Raw genomic sequence first — 24,369 nt, 5'->3', positions numbered from 1 at the left:
CTTAGACTTAAGACCAGTCTAAGACCAACTCAGTTCTATAGCCAATCTAACAACTTAAGACAAGTCTTAGGATTTAAGACCACTTTTGGACTTAAGTCACAACTGTGCAACTGGCCCCTGGTTCCTGCCTCCAACTTCATGAAAGCCGCCTGCCAATTTTGATTTCAAGAATTTATGGTTTCGTTTTGCAGGATATTACGTTTATATCGAAGCGTCCGGTCGTAAGAAGGGAGATAAAGCGTGGATCAGTTCGGAGAGACTCAGCCCTTCACAAGAACGATGTCTCGACTTCTGGTATCACATGAAAGGCGTTCACATCGGTGAACTGAATGTCTACCAGAAAATGGCCACCTCGAATAAAACGATCGTCAAAATATCCAGCGAACAGGGAGACGTCTGGTTGAATCGAAAAGTACCGCTGAAAGCCACCGAGGATTACACAATCGTTTTCGAAGGTGTAATCGGCGATTCGTTCCGCGGAGACATCGCCGTCGACGACGTGTCGATTACGCCCGGCGCTTGTCCGAAATTACCGCCGGAGAAATTCGATTGTACCGACGGTCAACACATATCGTCGTCGCTGGTGTGCGATTTCAAACGCGACTGCGATAATGGCTTCGACGAGAAAAACTGCGGCGGTAACTGCACATTCGAAGATACGGACTGCGGCTGGAAAAATAAAGGTCAAGGTTCGTTTAAATGGTCGATCGGTATCGGGCAGACGTCGACGCCGAATACGGGACCGACGGTCGATCATACTCTCGGAACGGCTCTCGGTAGGTATATGTTCGTCGACGCCAGTCACGGAACGATGTTCGATTACGCGGATCTAGAAAGCGCCTTCTTCAAGCAGTCGTTCTCGACTTGTCAAATGCGGTTCTGGTGGCACATGTACGGCGATTACGGTCTCGGCGATCTGAGTGTTTACCTGTTGCTGCCGTCGAAGCGCACGACGTTGCTCTGGTCGCGCAGCGGGAATCAGGGTAATTCGTGGAATCGCGCGACGATCAATATCGGCCGATTCAACGGCGAATTCGCGATTCAAATCAAAGCCGAACGTTCATACAGCTATAAAGGAGATATCGCCATCGACGATATCAGTTATACTGACTGCGATCTTCCGGATCCGATCGTCGGCTCGTGTCCGACTCAACTATTCACCTGTACGAAGATAAAGAACTGCGTCGCGTACGACAGACTATGCGATTATACGGACGACTGCGGCGACTGGACTGACGAATCGGCGCAGGTTTGCGCCAAGTATACGTCGTCGCGGTGTAATTTCGAGCACGGTCTTTGCGACTGGACGCACGACGCCGATAACGACTTCAACTGGATTCGTCGCAATAAGAACACGCCGTCGAGTCAAACGGGACCGTCGCGCGATCACACGACCGGACTCGCCAGCGGTTATTACGTCTACACCGAGGTGTCTCTAAAGAACAAGGACGAACGCGCGCGATTGTCCAGTCGAATTTGGGCGAAAGCTACGAAAGCGGATAAATGTCAGTTCCGCTTCCACTTCCACATGTACGGTACGCAGATGGGTAATCTGACGGTGTATATGAGGACGACGACCGACGGACCGTTGAGAGTTCTGTATCGACGATGGACGAGCGGCGGAGATTTCTGGATCCGACGTCAGTTAACGTTGACTAACGACGACGTATTCCAAATCGTCCTCGAAGGAACCGTCGGTAAAGGTTACCGCGGCGATATGGCTTTAGACGACGTATCGTTTACGTCCGGGTGTAAGCCGTTTAACGGAGGTTTACCGACCGCAGCCACGACTCTACCGCCGCCCGTAACGACGCCCGATCCGTGCGGAACGAAATTCCGTTGTCGGAACAGTTCGTCGACGGCGCCGCAGTGCGTCGATCGGCGTCACGTCTGCGACTTCTTCGCCGACTGCGACGACGGGTCGGACGAGACGAACTGCGGACCGTGTACGTTCGAATCGAACGACTTCTGCGGTTGGAGCGATCAGAGCACCGGAGGAAAATACGTATGGGGTCTACGACAAGGGCCGACCGATAGCTACTATACGGGACCGGACGTCGATCACACGTTACAATCGGATAAAGGATGGTATGCGTGGGTCGAAGGCGGAAACGGCGAGTACTTCTCGAGCGCCGTGTTGCGCAGTCCCGATTTACCGGCCGCGTCGGAAAATTGCGAAATGTACTTCTGGTATCACATGTACGGCAGACGCGTCGGTTCGTTGAACGTCAATCTCGAAATCAACGGAACCGTGACGACGCTTTTAACGAAATACGGCAGCACGGGCGTCGACGACTGGCTGAAAGGAACCGCTTACATCGGGCATAAACACGGAGGCGCCGTCGATAAGGGCTTCCGCGTTCAATTCGAAGCGCTTCCGAATCGCGATATGTTGATCCATCCGAAGAACAGCGGCGACATCGCGATCGACGATATATCGTTCAGTAATTGTAATCCGAATAAACAACCTCCGAAACTCGACTGTAATTTCGACGCCGATATGTGTAACTGGAAGGCGGCTAGTCGGCGTACGTGGCGCCGCACGGATGGTAGTACGAGTTCGGAATTTACGGGACCGACCGCCGATCACACGGGTAACGGATATTACATCTATATCGAGACGTCGTGGCCGACGAAACCGGGCGACGTGTTCCGGTTAGATTCGCCCGTTCAACCGCCGACGCACAATAAAGGTTATTGTTTCACGTTCTGGTATCACATGTACGGACCGGACGTCGATACGTTACGCGTATACCTCGAGAACAACAACCAAACCCGACAGACGCTGTTCGAACGTCGTAAAACTCAAGGCAACTCGTGGAAACAGGCGATGAAATCGTTCCAGTCGGATTTCGATTACCGTATAACGATCGAGGGAATCGCCGGGAAGAGTTTCCGCGGCGATATCGCCGTCGACGACGTATTTATTTTGGACGGAGAATGCCCGAAATCGCCGATCTGCGACTTCGAAGACGATTTCTGCGACTGGAAACAGGCTAAGTACGATCAGTTCGACTGGTCGCGCGGTCGCGGCGGTACGTGGACGACCGGTACGGGACCGTCGATCGATCACACGACCGGTACGGACGCCGGTTATTACGCGTACATCGAGACGTCATTTCCGCGTAAAGAACACGACCAGGCGATCATCGAGAGTCGACCGTACGACGGAAAACAAGACCGATGTTTCACGTTCTGGTATCACATGTACGGCAAAGATATCGGCTCGTTGTCCGTGTATCAGGTGCGCACCGATCAGTACTTCCCGAGCGGAATACCGTGGACGCGCGTCGGTAACGAGGGCAACCAGTGGCGCCACGCGAAGGTGACGATGAAAAAGTTTTCGTCCGATTACAAGATATTGATCGCGGGCGCCGTCGGTAAGAATTACCGCGGCGACATCGCGATCGACGACGTCGAGATCGTCGACAACGCCTGTCCGCCGCAAGGATTCTGCGACTTCGAGGAAGATTTCTGCGGCTGGGCGAACAGCCCGACGGCTGATTTCGATTGGTTGCGAAATAGCGGCGCGACGCCGAGTTATTTCACGGGACCCGATATCGATCACACGACCGGCACGGCCGCCGGTTTCTACGCTTATATCGAATCATCGACGACGCATTCGGGCGAGAAGGAAAAAGCTCGACTGGTCAGCGAAACGATACAACCGACGAAGGCGGGCTGTTTGAAATTCTGGTATCACATGTATGGAGCGGGAACCGGTAATCTATCCGTGTATACGCACGTACCCGATCAACCGAACAGCGACGTACGTCACTGGCGGCAGACGGGTAATTTAGGACGGTTCTGGAACGAAGGTCGCGTGGATATCTCGTCGCCGGTGACGTTCGCGATCGTCATCGAGGGCACGAACGGCGGTAACTACACCGGCGACATAGCCATCGACGATATATCGTATTCGAGATACGGACGATGCGCGAAAATACCGACGACTACTCAAGCGCCGATCACGTTCCCGCCGACGTACCCGCCGACGATCAACGACTGCACATTCGAGAGCGATTTATGCAGTTGGCAATTAGACCCGACCGGTGTATTCAACTGGACGAGACGATCCGGTCCGAGTCCGAGCGCCGGTACCGGTCCGCTCGCCGACCACACGACCGGTTCGATAAACGGTCATTACATGTTCATCGAGACGTCGCGTACGAACGTAAACGACACGGCTCGACTGATCACCGGATACCCATATCACGTTCCGCAGGGCGGCGCGTGTATCAAGTTCTGGTATCACATGTACGGCAGCACGGTGAATCGTCTGAACGTGTACGTTCGCGACGCGGTGAACCCGCAACGACCCGACGTTCTGCTGTGGACTCTACACGGCTCGCACGGCCCCGACTGGCGTTACGCGCAGATACACGTACAGGAATCGAACTCGTGGGATGTCGTATTCGAAGGTTTAGCCGGGAAGTCGTTTTACGGCGACATCGCGATCGACGACATCAAGTTTAACCGTCAGGCGTGTCCGCCGAGTCGACTGTGCGATTTCGAAAACGGTCTATGCGGATATACGCACGATCCGACGGCGATCTTCGAGTGGACACTAAACAGCGGAACGACGCCGAGCGGCTTCACAGGTCCGGCATTCGATCATACGTACGGTACTCATCTAGGTCACTATATGTATACGGAGATGACCGGACAGACGCGCGGAGCTACGGCGCGACTCGACAGTCCGATGTTCAAGCGGAGATCCGGACAATGCTTACAGTTTTGGTATCACATGAAGGGTTGGCATATCGGCACGTTGAACGTCTATCACAAGCATCGGGGCAACGTCGGAAAACCGATTTGGTCGCGCAGCGGACAGCAGGGCGATCGCTGGTACGGAGCCGAAGTCAACATCGACAGCTCGCTCGACTTCCAAGTCGTATTCGAAGGCGTACGCGGACACAGCGCTTTCGGAGATATCGCCATCGACGATATTCGAATGTTGGACAAGAAATGCCAATCGCCTGGAAGCTGTAATTTTGAAGACGGCACGTGCACGTGGGTTAACGAGGAACGTTACGACATGTTCAACTGGGAACGGGTTCGCGGTAGCACGCTATCGTGGGGCACCGGTCCGGCCGCCGATCATACCCTCGGAACCAAATACGGCGCGTACATGTTTATAGAGGCGTCGCCACCTCAGAAAGAGAACGACAAAGCGCGTCTGGTATCGACGACTTTTAATAACGATACGTACGGTTGTCTAGAGTTCTGGTATCACATGAAAGGCGCCGACGTCGGCACATTACGAGTGATTCAAAAATCGCTGAATACCTCCGTGAAAGAGATCGAAAGCTGGACGTTGACCGGCGATCAACAAGTCGACGGATGGCAGTCGCACGGAGCGCCAATGAAATCCGGCGTCGGCGATTACGTGATGATATTCGAAGGGACCGTCGGTGTGGGACATCGCGGCGACATCGCGATCGACGACGTCAATTTCATACGCAACGGAATCTGTCCGCCGCCGCCGACGTCGCCGCCCCCGAGATACTTCCAGTGTTCCGACGGTTCGTGGTTGACGAGGGATAAAGTTTGCGATTTCACGAAAGATTGCGTGGACGGCGCCGACGAAGTGCAATGCGGATACGATTGTACGTTCGAAGGTAAAGGTCATTGTAAATGGAACGATACAAGCAGCGGACCATTCAAATGGAGCATCAATCAAGGAAGTACGGCTAATATCAATACAGGTAAGTCATTGTAGTAGGATATATGGTTATTCAGTATCTGGAAATTCAGTTTAGTTCATCTTTGATTCAGTAGTTCTGTATAGTGGGAAAATGTCTGCTGAAGACTCAAAAACTGAGCACTGAACGACTCAAAAATACGTAACGTGTATTTTTGGTTTAATGTATAAAATCTATGAACCGATGAAACGATCAAAAATTATGACCAAAATCACATTTCGAAGTAATGGTTTATTGAATGTCATCTTCAGGAATACTGAATTTGAAAAGTGAAGTTCAATTGAAATTGTGAGATTTATAGAATTAAAGGACATATTAAGAACTTAAAAATTAAGAAAATTGAATAAATGTTGGATAAACTATTAATTCAAGGAAATATTTCGAACATTATTTTTCATTATTAGTGTGGAAGTTGATACGGTATCATTACTGTTTGGACTGAGATTTCTTTCTAACTGAAAGTTTTAATTGTGACTTTTCTCAGTCACAAATAATTTCGTTTGAATGAAACTGAAATATTCTACAACTTCTCAAATTTTTTCAGGGCCAACGTTTGACCACACGACGACGTCCCCGGCCGGACACTATATGTACGTCGACGCCAGGAAAGGATTAGGAGCGCCGGTAGCGCGATTCACGAGTCCCGAGTTTCAACAGGCCAGTTCGACTTGTCAGATGACCTTCTTCTACCACATGTACGGCAAAAACATCGGTCGCCTTCGAGTTTACCATCAGGAGGGCGACATCGAAACGGAGATGTGGCACGTCAAAGGAGAACAAGGCAACAAATGGATAATGGGCACCGTGCAGATCGGAAGATTGAGATCGCCGTTTAGAATTGTCATCCACGCGCAAAGAAAATATCTCACTATGGGCGATATAGCGATCGACGATATCTCGTTCGTCGGATGCGGTTTGCCAGAAATCGTTGACAAGTGTGAATATTCTTTTCTAATCAAATGCAACCGTGGTTCGTGTTACAGCAACAGTCGTCAATGCGATTTTACGGATGATTGCGGCGACATGTCCGACGAGCACAATGCAACGTGCGCCGATAACGTGAGATGCGATTTCGAGAATGATATGTGCGGCTGGACGCAGGATCGTAAAACCGACGATTTCGATTGGACTCGCAATAAGGGCAGCACGCTTTCGCAAACTACCGGACCGACTCGCGATCATACGACGAATACGAAGTACGGATATTATCTCTACATCGAATCGAGTTTCCGACAAAAAGGCGATAAAGCGCGTTTGATTTCGCCGGTGATGACTGCCGGTAATTCTTTCGATTGCGATTTGCGTTTCTATTATCACATGTTCGGAAAGACGACCGGCGATTTGACGGTTTATTCGCAGAAGGAGGAGAACGGTCCTTTGACGTCGTTGTTCACCGTCAGCGGAGAAGTCGGAAATTATTACGAAAGAGCGAGTATTTCTCTGAGTAAACTGAGAAAAGGTCCGTTCCGTATCATATTTGAAGCCACGGTAGGAACGGGATTCTTCGGCGATATCGCCATCGACGATATTTCGTTTACGTACAAATGTAAAGTTTTTGACGGCGTTTTACCACCGGCGCTAACAACTATAGCGCCACCTATAACTACGCCGAATCCTTGCGTAAATATGTGGCAATGCGCGGACGGAAATGGCTGCGTCAACGTAACGCAAAAATGCGATTTCAATCAAGACTGTTCGGATGGTTCAGACGAAAGCAGTTGCGGACAGTGTACTTTCGAAAAGGGACTCTGCGGCTGGTCGGATATGAGTAAATCGCGGTATAACTGGATACGCGGACTGGCGTCGACGCCGAGTATCTTAACGAAACCGGGCAAGGATCATACATCGGGAACGACTGGCGGATATTTCGTATACATCGACGAACAAAACGCCGGTTCATTCTACGGCACTGCGCTGCTACAAACACCGATTCTACAGACGTCGAAGGCCAGCTGTGCCGTTAAATTCTTCTACAACGTCAACAACACGTATTTCATTTCGAATGACCTGAAACTCACTCTCATTTACGGCTTGACGAAACCCGTTCCGTATAAATTAACTCTGTGGTCGGTCGGTCGCACGGTGTCCAACGATTGGATCGGAGTAACGGTCGGCGTCGGACGGCGTCGCGAACCGTTCAGACTACGATTCGAAGGTTCGCTCTACCACAACAACGGACATTACGCGCTCGACGACGTCTCGTACGTTAACTGCGGTTACGCGAAACCGGAATCGTGTGACGGAGCCGATAAATTCCGGTGTAAAAACGGACAATGCGTCAACAAAACGTCGGTGTGCGATTACGAGGACGACTGCGGCGACAACTCGGACGAGGCGAACTGCGACGCCTACGTCGAACGCTGCGACTTCGAGAACGATTTCTGCAACTGGAAACACGACGCGACGGCCAACTTTCAGTGGCAACGTCAAAGCGGTCGCACGATGTCGTACGGCACGGGTCCGTCACTGGATCATACGTACGGTAATTCGACCGGTTATTACGTCTACATCGAAGCGAGCAATCGACAAAACGACGAAACGGCTCGTTTAATCAGCGCCGTTTTCAAACCGACGATCGCCGCGACGACGAAATGCTCGTTTAGATTTTTCTATCACATGTACGGTCGACATATAAACGCGTTAAACGTGTATTTACGCACGGATAAAGGAACGTCATCGACGCCCGTCTGGTCGATGAAAAAATCGCAAGACGACGAATGGAAACGCGCGGTGATTGATATCGCGAGCGCCGATCGATTCCAGGTCGTGATCGAAGGCGTCACCGGTAACGGGTATTCGGGCGATATCGCCGTTGACGATATCTCGTTCACTCCCGGCTGCGTGGCCGGCGGTCCGACGATCGCGCCGCCGACCGTTACCCCGCCGATACAAACCGACAACTGCGATTTCGAAAAGGACATGTGCGGCTGGTTCGAGGAGAAGGAGACGAATTTCGATTGGAAGCGCGGAAGCGGAGCTGGTACGATGTCTATCAGACAGATGGCGCCAGCCGTCGATCGCACGACCGGATCTAAAGACGGACACTACGCGTTTATATACTACAAAAACGGTAAAATGCCGGCGAAACTCGTCAGTCCGTTACTGAAATCGAACGGGTTAGATTGTCGAGTACAGTTCTACTATCAGCACACGGGACGTGTCGGTCGATTGGTATTCGGTATACAGTATTCCAGCAGCCGGCGTATCAATTCCTGGTGGACGTTCGTCGATACGGGGAATACGTGGAACACCGTTAAAGTCGGTATCGGTTTACAGAAGAAGCCGTACAGACTGTTCTTCAGCGGCGGAACCTACACGTACAACGGAACGACGGCTATAGACGATATCCTGTTCAGCGGCTGCGAGCCTCCGCTGCCGAAACCGACGTGCGACGCGACCGTCAATTTCTGGTGCTTCAATAAAGCTTGCGTACCGAAGAATTTCCTCTGCGATCTCGCCGATCATTGCGGAGACGGTTCCGACGAGATGAATTGTAACGCGTACGAACGAATCGATTTCGAAAACGGCGTCGGCAGTTTCTACCAAACGACGTCGGACGATGAATTCGATTGGACTCGTAAGAACGGTTCGACTCCGAGCTACGGAACGGGGCCATCGACGGATCACACTACAGGAACTCCTGACGGACATTACATGTATATCGAAACTACAGGTACTGTAACATTTTTATTTCGATAGTATCTTTGTTAGGTGGAAAGCAGTGTAGCTATCTCTGGCTCCAGTTCCAAAGTCGAGGCTTTAGTTCAAAAGTGAACTTGAGATTGGTCTTAAGTTGTTAGTTTGGCTATATATGATTGTTTGGCTATAGAACTATGATCTATGATTGTCTTTTGAGCTATGATGGTCTTTGGTGGGTCTTAAGTCCAAGCCATGACTATGGGACTAGCACCTAGGTTCAAACATTTAACACTTTATAACCATTCCTTCGATGTGTGATGGTCACAAGTGTATATTCTTAATGAGCAATAGCAGATAAATCAGTACTACGTTGCAGATGCATGCATAACTACAGTAGATGTCAAAATTCTATTAATGCTGATGATTTCTTTGAAATGAGCTAATGTGAAAAATAGAAGATATCGCCAAAATCCAGCTCAATTTTTATGAATTTTTTTCTGGACTGAAAGCCAGCAGCCACTTAACAATGAATGCAGCCCCTTTAAAATACCAGCATATAGAGAACACTGCCGGATTGCTGGCTGAAATCCACCGTTGAAAATTACGTTCTGATTAAAACTGTGCGATCATCATAACAAAATACTGATCGATATTTTCAATAATATTTTTGATAGGTCAAAGGAAAGACAGTCGTGCGTGGTTACTGACGCGTCCGATGGTAGCCACGACTGATTCGTCGTGTAGAATTCGTCTGTATTATCACATGTTCGGATTACACGTCAATCGGTTATCGGTTTATCTGCGTATATATCGCGATGGAGCTCCAACTTCACGCGTTTGGTCGAATGTCGGCTCGTTAGGAGATTACTGGGAGCGTCTGGACGTACCTATCAATTCAAACAGTAACTTCCAAGTAAGTGTTGGATTATGTTCGGTTATTGTAGAGAGAATCCCACAATGATAAGGAAAAAGTCCGAAAATGTAACTTCGAGATGGTGAAACGTTGAATAAACTACTATCTCAAAGGTACATTTTCGGACTTTTTCCTTATCATTGTGGGATTCTTTCTACATCGCGTCAACACGGATATAGTGTTCTATCAATCGTGATGTTCGGTTATTGTTTCTTTGCATTCTCTTTATTTCAATACGAGTAACTTCATTTTCGATCGACCTTTTAGGATTTTTTATGAAATTGACTTTTCTACTCAGTGTTTGGCATCGCTTTCATTGGTAATCAATTTAGTTAAGAGAAAAGTTCATTGAATTTTGATTGATATAGAACTGCCAGTGCCAGTGAACCTGCTGCAGTTAACTGGACAATGGCTCAATTCTAACCAGAGCTGCCAACTGTTCCTGTTTTTCAGTATTTGTTACTATTCTATAACGAGAAATACCGATTTGATTTGTTTGATGCATACAGAAATATGAAAGATGTTACTGGGGATTATACTGTTGATTACTGATTAATCTGAACATTTTTTTTCATATTTCGATGAGATGTTTGTGAACAAATTCATTTCATGACTGATAGCAAATGACTGATCACATTTTGAAGATGTGGGCAGCCCTGCAATTTATTACCATGAATGAACCGATTGATTTTTCGTTTATTTCAGGTAATCATCGAAGGATTGGCCGGTGATAATTCGCAGAGTGATATCGCTATAGACGATGTATCATTCACGCCGGGTTGTCAGAAATCCAGCACGGATTTACCCCCAGCTCCGGCGACAACTCCAGTAACGATAGTTCCGACGTCTACCGTTCCGAACGACTGTACGTCCGGTCAATTCAGCTGCCGTGATAACGGAATGTGTATCGACGTGCTGCAAGTGTGTGATTTTGTAAATGACTGTAATGATGGTTCGGATGAATTAGCATGCGGTAATGATGATTTCTAAGGAAATGTGTTTCCCGAAGTTAACTAATGATGAAACACTCAGTGTTGCAAACAGAAAAAGATCCCATAATAAGATAGAAAAAGCATTCCTTGAGCTATTGTAGTTTATTCAACGTCTCAACTATATCCTAATAGTGTTTTAATGTAGCTCTTTAGACCATAAACTCAAGGAGAGAAATATGAAGAAATAATTCATAAAGCCAAGGAAACCGCTTTGTTTCTTAGCATGGATATAGAATCCTTCGTTAATATAACAAAAATGATAAAGTCCAAAAAATTTCATTTATACTCATAGTTTATTAATTCGACATTTCGACTATAACCTGATAGTCATCTTCAAGAATACTGAATGCTGAACTACAGTATTCCTGACGATGACTATTAAGATGTAGTTGAAACGTTGAATCAATAAATGATTAGCTTAAAGGAAACTTTTCAGACTTCATCTTTCTCATTGTATTAATGTGGGACTCTCTATATATTCACACTGTGAGGACAGTGTTTCATCAATGGTTATTCTTAGCATGGGATTTTTATGTCTCCTATGGTTATATTATGAACTGTTCATCACCATTGATGACAATGTCTATTTATTCATTAAATTTTTGTATTCAGCTAAAGCCTGTACGTTTAAGAACGATCTTTGCGGATGGGAAATCGAAGGACAGTCAACATTGAAGCGGCTGAAACGCGACACGAGAGCTGGCCCTAGAGATTACATGTGGGAACGCGCTCAACCGGATCCCAATGATCTATTCAGACCTCGTGAGTACAAACATAAATCTAATTGAATGTTTATTATATTGTATCTGCTGCAGCGTGGCCACTAACCTGGAAAACTCAGGGCCCAGTTTCACTAAAAGGATTAAGGCCTCAATCCAATTTCTTCATTAATTCAGTTTATCTTCAATCGATTTAACCCTTAATCCTTTTTGTGAAACTGGGCCCTCAGGGAATCAAAAAAATCTAGAATATTTAGGGAAAATTCTTGGAATTTGACTAATACTGCCTTTTTGGACGTCAAAGTACAAGTCAAACGTAACAAATTTCATTCCATTTTAGCTAAAGATAATTCTGGAGATGGTTGGTTCTTGACAGCAGATAATTCTCACGGACAGAATAAAGCGAAAACAAATTTCTCAACTCCATCAATCGGCAAAACTGGTCCACAATGCACGCTAGAATTCTACTACTTCATGCAAGTGTCGAGTAACGATGAATTACAAGTTTTAAAGCGCGATTTTACGGATCCCTCGATAAAAACGACGCAATTATTCATGATGATCGGAAACCAGGGTGCCGTTTGGCGACGCGGATTAGTCGACATCGGACCGATTCAACATGCGGGACTCGTTATACAAGCTCGACGTGGATATAATTTCAGAGGTTCGTCATCAAAATCCTGAATGTTATGCTCTTTACTTGTAGATATATCTCAGTTCTGGATCAGTTCTACAGTTCTGGATTCAGTTCTACAGTTCTGGATCAGTTCTAGAGTTCTGGATCAGTTCTACAGTTCTGGATCAGTTCTAGAGTTCTGGATCAGTTCTACAGTTTTGGATTCAGTTCTACAGTTCTGGATCAGTTCTACAGTTCTGGATCAGTTCTACAGTTCTGGATCAGTTCTACAGTTCTGGATCAGTTCTACAGTTTTGGATTCAGTTCTACAGTTCTGGATCAGTTCTAGAGTTCAGGGTTCAGTTCTACAGTTCTGGATCAGTTCTACAGTTCTGGATCAGTTCTACAGTTCTGGATCAGTTCTACAGTTTTGGATTCAGTTCTACAGTTCTGGATCAGTTCTACAGTTCTGGATCAGTTCTACAGTTCTGGATCAGTTCTACAGTTCTGGATCAGTTCTACAGTTTTGGATTCAGTTCTACAGTTCTGGATCAGTTCTAGAGTTCTGGATCAGTTCTACAGTTCTGGATCAGTTCTAGAGTTCTGGATCAGTTCTACAGTTTTGGATTCAGTTCTACAGTTCTGGATCAGTTCTAGAGTTCTGGATTCAGTTCTACAGTTCTGGATTCAGTTCTACAGTTTTGGATTCAGTTCTGCAGTTCTGGATCAGTTCTACAGTTCTGGATCAGTTCTACAGTTTTGGATTCAGTTCTACAGTTCTGGATCAGTTCTAGAGTTCTGGATCAGTTCTACAGTTTTGGATTCAGTTCTACAGTTCTGGATCAGTTCTAGAGTTCTGGATTCAGTTCTACAGTTCTGGATTCAGTTCTACAGTTTTGGATTCAGTTCTGCAGTTCTGGATTCAGTTCTGCAGTTCTGGATCCAGTTCTACAGTTTTGGATTCAGTTCTGCAGTTCTGGATCAGTTCTTCAGTTCTGGATCCAGTTCTACAGTTCTGGATCAGTTCTAGAGTTCTGGATCCATTTCTACTGTTCTGAATTCAGTTCTGCAGTTCTGGATCCAGTTCTACAGTTCTGGATCAGTTCTTCAGTTCTGGATCCAGTTCTACAGTTCTGGATCAGTTCTACAGTTCTGGATCCATTTCTACTGTTCTGAATTCAGTTCTGCAGTTCTGGATCCAGTTCTACAGTTCTGGATCAGTTCTAAAGTTTTGGATTCAGTTCTGCAGTTCTGGATTCAGTTCTACAGTTCTGAACCCGGTTCTGGATCCAGTTCTACAGTTCTGAACCCGGTTCTGGATCCAGTTCTACAGTTCTGAACCCGGTTCTGGATCCAGTTCTACAGTTCTGAACCCGGTTCCGGATCCAGTTCTACAGTTCTGAACCCGGTGCTGGATCTTCATTATAGAGTGTATAGCCCGATGGTTAAATTATTATAACTGCACTTTATAAGAAAATGTATATTACTATTATTATTATCATTATTAAGGAATCAATGAAATTATCTTACAGGTGATATCACAATTGACGACATAAAGTTCCTCAATTGTCAGCCGCATACCTCGTGTAATACTATTAATGACTTTAAATGCGATGATCGTCAGAGTTGTATACCGTCAAATCTACGATGTGACTTCGCTCGACACTGTCTCGATGGTTCAGATGAAAATGACGTAGGTTTCAATCAAATGTTTTACATTCATTCAATTGTTTATCATAATTATGACAAGAGTAATCCCTTTCAGTGTTGACTAATCAATACCCAAAAGTCCTGGAGATAATTTGAAAATTTCTGAAAATTCCACCACAACTGTGTTGAATAATTGCCATACCGCTAAAGTGCGTCTACACCACGGCGCGGTGTATTAAATGTTACTCATAATTCACTATGTGTGACAGGTGCTACCATCTTTCAATAGGGATAAAAACGTTGATACACCGCAATGCGATGTACTAGCAAAGTCCAACACCAATTAAATCACCGATTACATCAATTCACCACAATGCGATGTACTAACAAAGTCCATCACTGATTCAAACACCGCACTGCGGTGTAGATGCACTGAAAGAGTAATATGATTATTGTGGTAATATTCCAGGTATATTGTGACGCGAATTACAAACGATGCGACTTTGAGGAAGCATGGGGTTGTCAGTATTTGAACAATGATCGAACGGGTGACTTCTCATGGCAGCTCAGTAAACAAAATTCCTGGCTCTCGGGACCGAGTGTTGATCATACAACTAAAACTCAAACCGGTAAATCAATCATTTTCAGGCATTCAACCGAACTATTATGAACTTTGAAATTAAAGCTTGGCTCGTTATTGTATTCATAGCCGAACTCTATTCTCTACATAAAGAATTTCGAGGATTGCGTCACTGCATTCTTCTCATTTCAGGAAGTTACATGCACATACAAACAATTCGGAAAGCGGGAACAAACGCCAGGCTGAAATCATTTGTGATAGTTGGTTCAAAAACTGGATGCAAGGTAAGACATGTTGCCTGCAGAGTTCTAACCGGAAATGTTGTTAAAAGATAAGGGATTAACTTCGATTTCATCAAAATGTAGGTACTGCTAATAGTACAATCTATGGACCATGTTTGAATTAGTTTTATGAGTAATGTAGGACTCAAAATGTGAGCATTAGGCTTTACTCTTATGATAAAGGTCTAAGGGACCGTATGAAAGGGGTCAGATTGAAAAAAGTGATACAATGTGAAAAATGGGTGTCTGTAATCTACTTCGGTTATTGTACGCTGACGCATAAAATGCAGAGCTGTCAACTGTTACTGATTTTCAGTTACCGGTACTCTTTTATAACAAGAAAAAATGATTTGATTTGTTTGATGCGTAGACATATGAAAGATGTTACTGTTGATTACTGATTAATTTCAACATTTTCTTTCATGTTTCAATTTGATGTTACTGAAAAAACTCAATTTGTTACTTGGTTGGCACTTTTCAGAGGTTGCCAGCCCTGAAAAGCATATGTGAAAAATCATGTAAAAAATCCTGATATTTTTTATGAAAAAAAAGGCAATTGTTAGGATGAAAATGATCAACGTGTTCATCACGCTGTGATATTAATTCTCTGATGTGCAGGATATCGTAGTTGTTAGTTGCTTCCCTTCACTGTGATCTAGTGACTACACTATAACGGTCGTATTTGTTGTAATTATAGCTGCGATTCTGGTTTCACATGTACGGAGATGACGAGAATGTTCTACGAATATCGAAGCGTTTTTCATACAAAGATAAAAAACTGTCGGTAATCAAGGACTTCAACAGTAACGTATACGGAGATTATTGGTCTCGCGCCGAGTTAGAACTCACTCCAAACGGTAGCGAAGATTTTGAGGTTTGTTAAACTTTAAGTAAAACAATTTCAAGATGAGAAGTATCGTCTGATTGGTTGAAAATGATGTAATGCTTTATTTATACTCTATAGGTGGTTATTGAAGGGCTAGTCGGGAGTGGTAAGAGAGGAAACATCGCTATTGATGATGTCACATTTACCCCAGAATGCGCCGAATCTCAAAGTAAGTTATGAAAAGCTAGTAAGTTCTGCGCTTTCACAATATGTGAAAAATCTTAAGAAGTGATTTTTTTTTTTAAATGTGTTTGTGCAAAATCTGCTCAATGCATATAAGAAGATTTAGTGTAGATGGTAATGATAATAATAATGATTTAACCAGTATTTATCAAAACAACAGTATGCATATATGTAGATTTATACCAACAGTCCTACATAGTTGAGACATACCCGAGCCTGAAGGCTGTACCAATCGAAGGGGATGCCTTCGAAAAGTAGATTAAGACATATCTTCATATCATGTAGTATACAAAGAGCAATGTTAGACTTTGGTAGAGTTGAATGATAGATTGGCCACAACAAAATCACTACTAAAACAAAACTCATCCTTAAAAATAGTAAATTAGAGCATATTTGATTTCGCGGAGTCACATAATGTATGAAATAAACTATGTACAGAATGGCATAAAAAGAACCTTGTCCTTCAGTACATAGTTTATTTCATACGTTATACCTGATGAGGCTGAAGTGACTCAACGAAATCAATCATAATATATATTCTATTTTCAAGGATGAATTTGTTTCATTTGTGATTCTTAAGTGGCTTTAAAGTAATGTTAGTAGTTGTAGTACGACGTAATGGTTTTGAAATTCGCTGATGTGTATGTATGATTTCTATTTCAGTTGCGTTGCCAGGCAGCAATCAGACGGTTATTCCTCCAGTCACTCCGTGCGGCGTCGGGTTCATACAGTGTGCGAACACTACGCAATGTTACAGTACAACTGAACGCTGTAATTTCATCGCTAATTGCGACGATGGCAGCGACGAAGAAAACTGCGGTACGTCTTTATTTCATGGCGGGGTTCGATTTTTCCAGTATCCCGGTATCTCGAGGTTATCTAGATTCTTTGGTGGCATGGTAAAAATTGTTATGAAATTATCCCGACAGGATACAAACAACGTTTTCAATAAGAGCCAGGTCCCAGGTCCCAGACCCGTCTGTTGTTTGTAAAGAACCTATCTTTTTCTACAAACCAGCTATCGTTTCAGGGACCGTACCATATTATGGGACCTTCCTGTTTTTCAAAGGGACATGGCTTGTTGATTTCTTACTGAAAACACTGTACAAGAGTTACTGATTTCACCGCCGGAAAATTTTTAATCGAGTTCTTTCTTGACTCATTGAAAGGCAAACTGGAATAGCTAACTTTCATGCGGGATGATACTGAGAATGGAGGATTTCGTATCCCGAGAATCTCTAGAATAGCATCAATCGAGCCTTGGTTGTTTTCCTGATGTTTTCCTAATGATAACTGGTTCAATATTTATCTATTTCTTATGACAGGTTTGGATTGTGATTTCGAAAATGGAATGTGCGGTTGGAATAATTCCGTCATTGCAGATTTCGCATGGGGAAGAAAGAGAGGCATAGATTACGGCGCCGGTCCATCTGCCGATGAACATGGCAGTAGAAAAGGTAAATTCGTACACGCAAAACACTTTGCCTCAAGATTTTGAAGCTGAATTCATTTACACAAGTTTAAGTAGTGTCTTAGAGTTAACTAGATCACAGTTCTGAGATTTGATTTAAAACTCAAGAGTTAACTCATCACAAATTAACTAATCTTAACGACTGGAACTGGCTCCTGATTACGTGAGCAAACGTAGTCCCCACCCGCTCAAATTCTTGGAAATTAACTGATACAACTCCAACTCAAAACTGTGGAAGTGGATCCTGATTACGTGAGCAAACGTAGTCCCCACCCGCTCAAATTCTTGGAAATTAACTGATTCAACTCCAACTCAAAACTGTGGAATTGGATCCTGATTACGTGAGCAAACGTAGTCCCCACCCACTCAAATTCTTGGAAATAAACTCATTTCAACAAACTCAAACTGTGGAACTGGATCCTGTGGAATAAGAGTATATAGACCATACAGTAAATCAAAAGGTAATTCTTGTATGAATTTGTTGTAGGCTACTATGCTTATTTGAAAGTGCGAAATGCCGGTGTTAGACAGGGCCACAAAGCTCGTATAGTCAGTCGTTTGTTGTATGATTCGGCGCCGCTGTGTACGATGTCGTTTTCCTATCACATGTACAACCGATGGTCGTCAAGGGTCGGAAATCTTACCGTTTACTCGAAGACGTCTGCTGATAAAGCGTACAAGCAAATCTGGCAACGGAGCGGATTCCGAAGTTATAAGTGGCAACGGGGAAGCGTAAAGATCGGGTCGAGGAACGAATTCACGATTATGATCGAAGGTTCGCGCAGCAGTAGTTATCTGGGTGATATAGCTGTCGATAATATCGTCTTCAGTGATTGTCAACACACAGGTAACTATAGTCCCTTTCATCGGTGGATGTAAACTAGATTACACGTCGATGGATTCTCAAATCAACGATTAGTTAAAAAACCTGTTGAAAGTTAGTTTTCAAGGGTGGATACTAACTTGGAAACCCTGGTGAATACATGGGAATCAGAAGAATCCCTGGTAAATACATGGGAATCAGAAGAATCCCTGGTAAATACATGGGAATCGTAAGAATCCCTGGTAAATACATGGGAATCGTAAGAATCCCTGGTAAATACATGGGAATCGTAAGAATCCCTGGTAAATACATGGGAATCGGAAGAATCCCTGGTAAATACATGGGAATCGTAAGAATCCCTGGTAAATACATGGGAATCAGAAGAATCCCTGGTAAATACATGGGAATCGGAAGAATCCCTGGTAAATACATGGGAATCAGAAGAATCTAGAAAAAAATCAGGGAAAACTTAGGGAATTTCTAAATTGGCAGAACGTAGCCACCCTGTAAAAATCCATAGAGTGCTGGATCTTGATTTTGAATGTATATTCACAGATATTTCTTTGTTCGAAGTTGGAATCTATTGCTAAAACGAGGGGGCAGTTTTCACTTACCGGTGATAACTCTAGAAACACTTTAAACGACCCGCAACTGGAACAAAAGATAATGTTTTTAAATAAAATGAATTCGAACGATTTCAGGGAACGGAACGTGTAGTCGAAATCAATTTGCTTGCGATGATGGTAAAGGGTGTAAAGATAGAAAATACGTTTGCGATGGTGGACAATCTAGGTGCACCGATCGATCGGATCAATCTCAGAAAAATTGTGAAAGCTGTAAGTTAAACTGCGAGTTTCAATTCAAAAATACATTTTTTGGAAAATCTGTGCGTGATTGCAAATTAACCGAACTTGTATGATTTCACTTCTGAAGATAAAGCAATTCGCGGTTATTGCGACTTTGAAAATGGAATGTGTCCATCATGGATCCAAGACGAACACAGTGGCTTCAAGTGGCAAGTCGCTAGCAAGCCGCTATCCAAGGAAACCGGGCCTACACAAGGAAAAGAAGGCAAACCAGGTTCGTTGATGTAATGCCTGTTGGCAACACTTCAAAGGCTGTGGTCCCGTTGTGAGGTTAAATGATTAATCCGATTGGGTTAGTCATGAGAAACCAAGATCCGGGCGACGTAAAAGCAAAAACAAACAAACAATAAATAATGAAGAAATTTTTCATTGTCATTATTGTTGCGTATTTTTTCAGGTTCTCAATTCCTGGTCATCGACGCTCAAAATGCCGATGTCGGAGCCGTGGCAGAAATTCAAACTCCTCCATTGCGCGGTAATATGAAGATGTGTTACTTGCGATTTTGGTATCATATGTGGGCAGCAGATGATGCTCTTTACAGTACGGATAATATGGGATCAATTGAGGTGAGTCAATTGCCTGGAGCCTGTATGCCATATAGACATTCGATACATTATCATCATTCTTAACAAGTGTTCAGAACTTTTTTTGAAAATCGACTTCTAACGCTACAATCATGGTGAATGTCTGAATAGGCCGCAGATTGATATTATATTTTCTATGAAATCGAAACTTTGCTTTAATGAATGATATGTATGTATTATACAATCAGGTCGTTGCCAAGACTGCTAAAGATGATAAGACTGAATTGGAAACGCCGTTACTGTTCATACGCGGCAATCAAGGAAACCAGTGGAAAAATGCAAATATTCTGTTACATCAGACGCAAGATTTTAAACTCGTATTCAGAGCAATTCGCGGTAACGGAGCCCAATCGAACATCGCTATTGACATCGCTTCATTCACTAAATCGTGTTTGACAGGTATAGAATTTATTCATCGAGATCATTATCAATTGTTGTTCACATTAGCGCCATATAGGCCATCAGTCGTTACATTAGTTCAATTGCCGGCTGGTTTAAGCCATCGGTAAGCGTCCCATAGATCAAGTTCGGGTCCAAATTCTGGTGGCTGGTAAATGGTTCTTAAGCTTCATTCTTCCATAAGATTGAAAACGAAATCTCGAATTGGCAAATATTGCGATGAGTATCATCGCTCAGCAAGTTGAAGGAGAAAAAGAAATCGCAAGGCTATTAATGAAGTCATCCGAGACTTAAGTTGCCTAAGGCTAAACTGAAATGATACCTTGTTTCTTCTAATCAACCAAGTGAAATTTGTAAAGAATTTGTAATTAGTTCATTTCCATAGTTTCCAGGTCTGTTATTATTGTTAACTTGATCATGATTTTAGAAAATAGTAATGTACAGGGTAGATAGGCGGTTGGCTGGGTCAACTTTAAAGCTTGGCAGAAATGAAAAAAAAAGTATCAATTTTTTCAGCCTAACTGACGGCCAGTATACCGTATGCGCTTTGATGCGAGAATACGATATCAGCTTTGTTTATTCGTTACAGATATTGATGAAATGTGTTACGCCGATCATTTCTACTGTAAACCGCGTAATCAATGTTACCCGAACTCGTTTAAATGCGATGGAACTGTCGATTGTCCCGATGGTTTCGACGAACTCAACTGCAAATCGACACGACCGCCGTTAACGACTACTGATCCAAAACAGGTAAATAGCAATTACAGTAGATTCCATGTAGTAAAGTTTCCCTGTATTCTGAACATAACTAGGCACTGCTTGATCATCTTCAAATTTAATATGTACTTTGAAATGCAGCGTTAAAAAACTGGAAATGAACAATACAAAGGAAATTTAGCACCGGAAACACCCCTTCTGGATCTGTGCTCTTGTACATAGTATCAAAAATATTTTAACGAATATCTGAGTTGAACAGTTATTTCTGATTGGATCCGACTCGGGCAAAGTCTACTGTATCCAAAACGCTATGAGAAATTACTGGTTACGGTGAAGAGAATTTTCAAACATTTATTTTCCTCATTCAGGGAGCAACAATCGCGCCTCAAAATTGCGCTGATCCAAGTGAATTTATGTGCGTCGGAGGCATGTGTATTCCCGGTATATATTCATGTGATGGGGTCATCGACTGTCCGAATGGTGATGATGAATTTGGATGCAGTAAGTAGAGACCGAAAATGAATCCCTCGTAGTTCTAGTGATACAAGTTTGATCTTGTACCACGTCTGACTGACAACTGTCATTATCATTTTAGTGAAACTCTGCCCACCGCAGCTGTACTACTGCAGAAAGACCGATTCTTGCGTTCCGAAATGTGACGGCCATCCCGATTGTGACAATAGACAAGACGAAAAACTCTGCTCCAGCAACGGTAGGAAAACAGTCGGAAAAATGTTTCATCGCTTAAGTAGTTATAATGGATGGTGAAATATAATGTTTTTGTTTAATCGTTTCAGAGTGTCCTAAAGATTTCTGTGTGAATGGAGAAAGCTGTTTGGCCGATGAAGGATTTGCTTCGAAATTCCTATGTAACTGTACGACATACAGATGTGCATTCGCTACTGAGGGCACCTCAGCTCCCAGCACACAGAATGGAGCATGTAAGTTCTACATATTGCGCAACAGTCAAAGTTCGTTATAACGCCATCCTTTTTAATGCCGCTGGCCGGCCCACCTGACGCAAACATATTTCAGAGAAGAAATTTACTCAAATTCCACGAAAAATACCATTCTTCTTAATTTCATCAGTCCAAATGGTGGCGTTATGAAGGACTTTTACTGTAGTTCCACAGCTGAGTAAGGTTTGGTTCTTCGTAAAAGTTAAATTTTAACTAATAACGGAGTCCATTAGATCTTTCTTTAGATTGAACATGCTCCAAAAATCATCAGCTTATATCCAAGTCTCTTTGAATCTAGAATGAAATTTTTTACCTCAAACGCTGAGAAGAGAATCTTATATTATTTCTATGATATATTATGATTTTATTTTGTTTCTGCGTTTCAGCGAAAGCGTTGGTTCCAGTGATTAGTGTTCTAGCAGCTTTGATGTTAGTTGTGTTACTGATAGTTCTGGCTTCTTATTACGTGAAACGCCGCAACACAGCAGTGACCAGAGAGTGAGTAATTCATCATTGATAATCTTCCCATTGATTTAAATTGGAATTTCGATTAAAAAGCAATATGCAATAGACTCTGTTTGCCTCAGATGTTACAGCAGGCTCGTTGCCAGCCATGTCATTGGGGGGTTCGATTTGTATTAAAAGCTCATTCGGTTTTTCTCTCTTTATTAATCAGGCTAGTTGTGAATTCGAGGATGGGAGTTGGAGTAGAGAATCCAGCGTACGACATGCAGTTAAATGATGTAAGTATTGAAATCTGGTAAACGCATTGTGAACAAACCATTCAGTAAAGGGTGACGTCCAAAATATTTTTGCTCATGATAAAAGCATCTAGTTTCATGTGTTAATATCGGATCTTGTTATAATTGAAGTAGTTGATTTTAGTGAGAGTCATAATTAGTTCAGTATTTGATTATTTATTTCAATGCGATAGATTCAAGTGACATGCAGAGTCTTTAGGGAACAGTTTAGTCTTAAATGCTTTATTGCTTCTATAATTACATCGTTACGATGCGTTACTTAATTGAAATCGTTTTCATTTCTCGTATTTCAGTTTTCAATGTCGGAATTAGATGCAACAATGTTTGGTGGCGAATCTTCAGAACCAGGACCAATCACGGTACGTAGGAGATAGTAGCTTTCGTTCTGCATCATTAAAAACTAAGAATTTCCTCTCTTCGGAATGAAGATGAATTTCATTTCAGTATGAAACATAAAGGGGTCAGTTCCTTAAAAGTTGCTGAGAGTTAACCGGTGGATAATGAATGATGACATACTGACAATTGAAATTGAATTCTAACAAAAGTATCTGTCCATCATTTAACTCTAGTCAGTCGACTTTCAACGAGTGTTAGAGTCCATTCTCTAACCAACTGTTGAACAACTGCCCCCTGATTTATGTCGCAGATCCAGTCTAGAATAATTCAATCATCGGAATTTTGTTAAAACTACATAAAACTATTCAGTTTAATCATATCAGTGTTCCTTCTTTTTTCAGACTACTGATAAAACTGGTCCAACGTCGATAGAAAATCCTTTGTACTCTGACTGCTGATTTGTAATGAATAAAAAATCGTGATGTAGAGAATGTACCATATATTTTTAAAAGTATATTACTTAAAATAACTGTGATACAGCATCAATAGATTTAAATACGTAATAATTTTATGCAATTGAAATATTTATTCTAGTCATTAAATGAATAAATTTTGTTATGAATGTTTTTATAGTTTCTAAAAGAATTTAATTACGTGCAAACATGAAAAATAGGTAGATGATTTTAATGAATGTTAAATAAATTATTTTTGACGTAAATTTCGGTGTTATGATTTTTTTCTTGTTTCCCTGTGTATAGCCGCGATCACACGGGTCACAGATCAGGCCCGAGCCAATGCCTAATTAAAATTTCAGAAAAAAAAAACAGGCGGCGGCTAAATTAGGAGGGGAGCTGTTGGGAATCAAAGAAATTTATTTTTATGGCCTTATTAAAGTTCCACGATATTAAAAATCCATAGCAGCAAAAACAGTACAAATCTCATTTCTAATGAGTAACATATATTTATTATAGCGAACGTTCGCTATAATAAATATATGTTACTCATTGTACTGTTTCTGCTGCTATGGATTTTTAATTATCTAGACTCTACCCAAGATCTACTTCCACGAAATTGTTCAGCTGGCTACAGGCGTGTATTCAACTTCTATAAGCTCTCAATGTAAATCCATTCAACAATAGAGACACAATTGCGGCTTTTCAGAGTTGTTGATATCATTCGTACGCGCTATTGAATACGTCACCGGCTGACCACGGTGTACACGAGTATAGGCCATTCACCTCTGCACACTCACACTGTGAACATGCTACCGTGGATTCTCCTGGCG

The 24,369-nt window shown here is 43.2% G+C and overlaps 1 protein-coding gene across 1 annotated transcript in view; it reads left to right on the top strand.

Moving 5' to 3' along the window:
• The window catches only part of LOC141913307 (MAM and LDL-receptor class A domain-containing protein 2-like), a 103,330-nt gene extending 79,539 nt beyond the window's left edge, over positions 1 to 23,791 (top strand). The window contains exons 146-171 of the mRNA XM_074804802.1: positions 192 to 5,708; positions 6,250 to 9,378; positions 10,019 to 10,257; positions 10,963 to 11,230; positions 11,862 to 12,011; positions 12,309 to 12,632; positions 14,117 to 14,277; positions 14,704 to 14,863; positions 15,007 to 15,098; positions 15,793 to 15,969; positions 16,060 to 16,150; positions 16,828 to 16,983; positions 17,490 to 17,621; positions 18,123 to 18,482; positions 19,160 to 19,294; positions 19,392 to 19,538; positions 19,722 to 19,891; positions 20,098 to 20,308; positions 20,898 to 21,061; positions 21,397 to 21,529; positions 21,624 to 21,740; positions 21,826 to 21,969; positions 22,374 to 22,485; positions 22,664 to 22,730; positions 23,042 to 23,107; positions 23,486 to 23,791. Coding sequence (XP_074660903.1) covers positions 192 to 5,708; positions 6,250 to 9,378; positions 10,019 to 10,257; positions 10,963 to 11,230; positions 11,862 to 12,011; positions 12,309 to 12,632; positions 14,117 to 14,277; positions 14,704 to 14,863; positions 15,007 to 15,098; positions 15,793 to 15,969; positions 16,060 to 16,150; positions 16,828 to 16,983; positions 17,490 to 17,621; positions 18,123 to 18,482; positions 19,160 to 19,294; positions 19,392 to 19,538; positions 19,722 to 19,891; positions 20,098 to 20,308; positions 20,898 to 21,061; positions 21,397 to 21,529; positions 21,624 to 21,740; positions 21,826 to 21,969; positions 22,374 to 22,485; positions 22,664 to 22,730; positions 23,042 to 23,107; positions 23,486 to 23,542 — 12,479 coding nt within the window. The 3' untranslated portion in view covers positions 23,543 to 23,791. The remainder of the gene's footprint in view (positions 1 to 191; positions 5,709 to 6,249; positions 9,379 to 10,018; positions 10,258 to 10,962; positions 11,231 to 11,861; positions 12,012 to 12,308; positions 12,633 to 14,116; positions 14,278 to 14,703; positions 14,864 to 15,006; positions 15,099 to 15,792; positions 15,970 to 16,059; positions 16,151 to 16,827; positions 16,984 to 17,489; positions 17,622 to 18,122; positions 18,483 to 19,159; positions 19,295 to 19,391; positions 19,539 to 19,721; positions 19,892 to 20,097; positions 20,309 to 20,897; positions 21,062 to 21,396; positions 21,530 to 21,623; positions 21,741 to 21,825; positions 21,970 to 22,373; positions 22,486 to 22,663; positions 22,731 to 23,041; positions 23,108 to 23,485) is intronic.
• The last annotated feature ends 578 nt before the right edge of the window (positions 23,792 to 24,369 follow it).

This window comes from Tubulanus polymorphus, chromosome 11 (assembly GCF_964204645.1).
Source record: "Tubulanus polymorphus chromosome 11, tnTubPoly1.2, whole genome shotgun sequence".
NCBI lineage: Eukaryota > Metazoa > Nemertea > Palaeonemertea > Tubulaniformes > Tubulanidae > Tubulanus > Tubulanus polymorphus.
The sequence above is the reverse complement of the archived record's forward strand: the minus strand, read 5'-3'. Positions and strand labels throughout refer to the sequence as shown.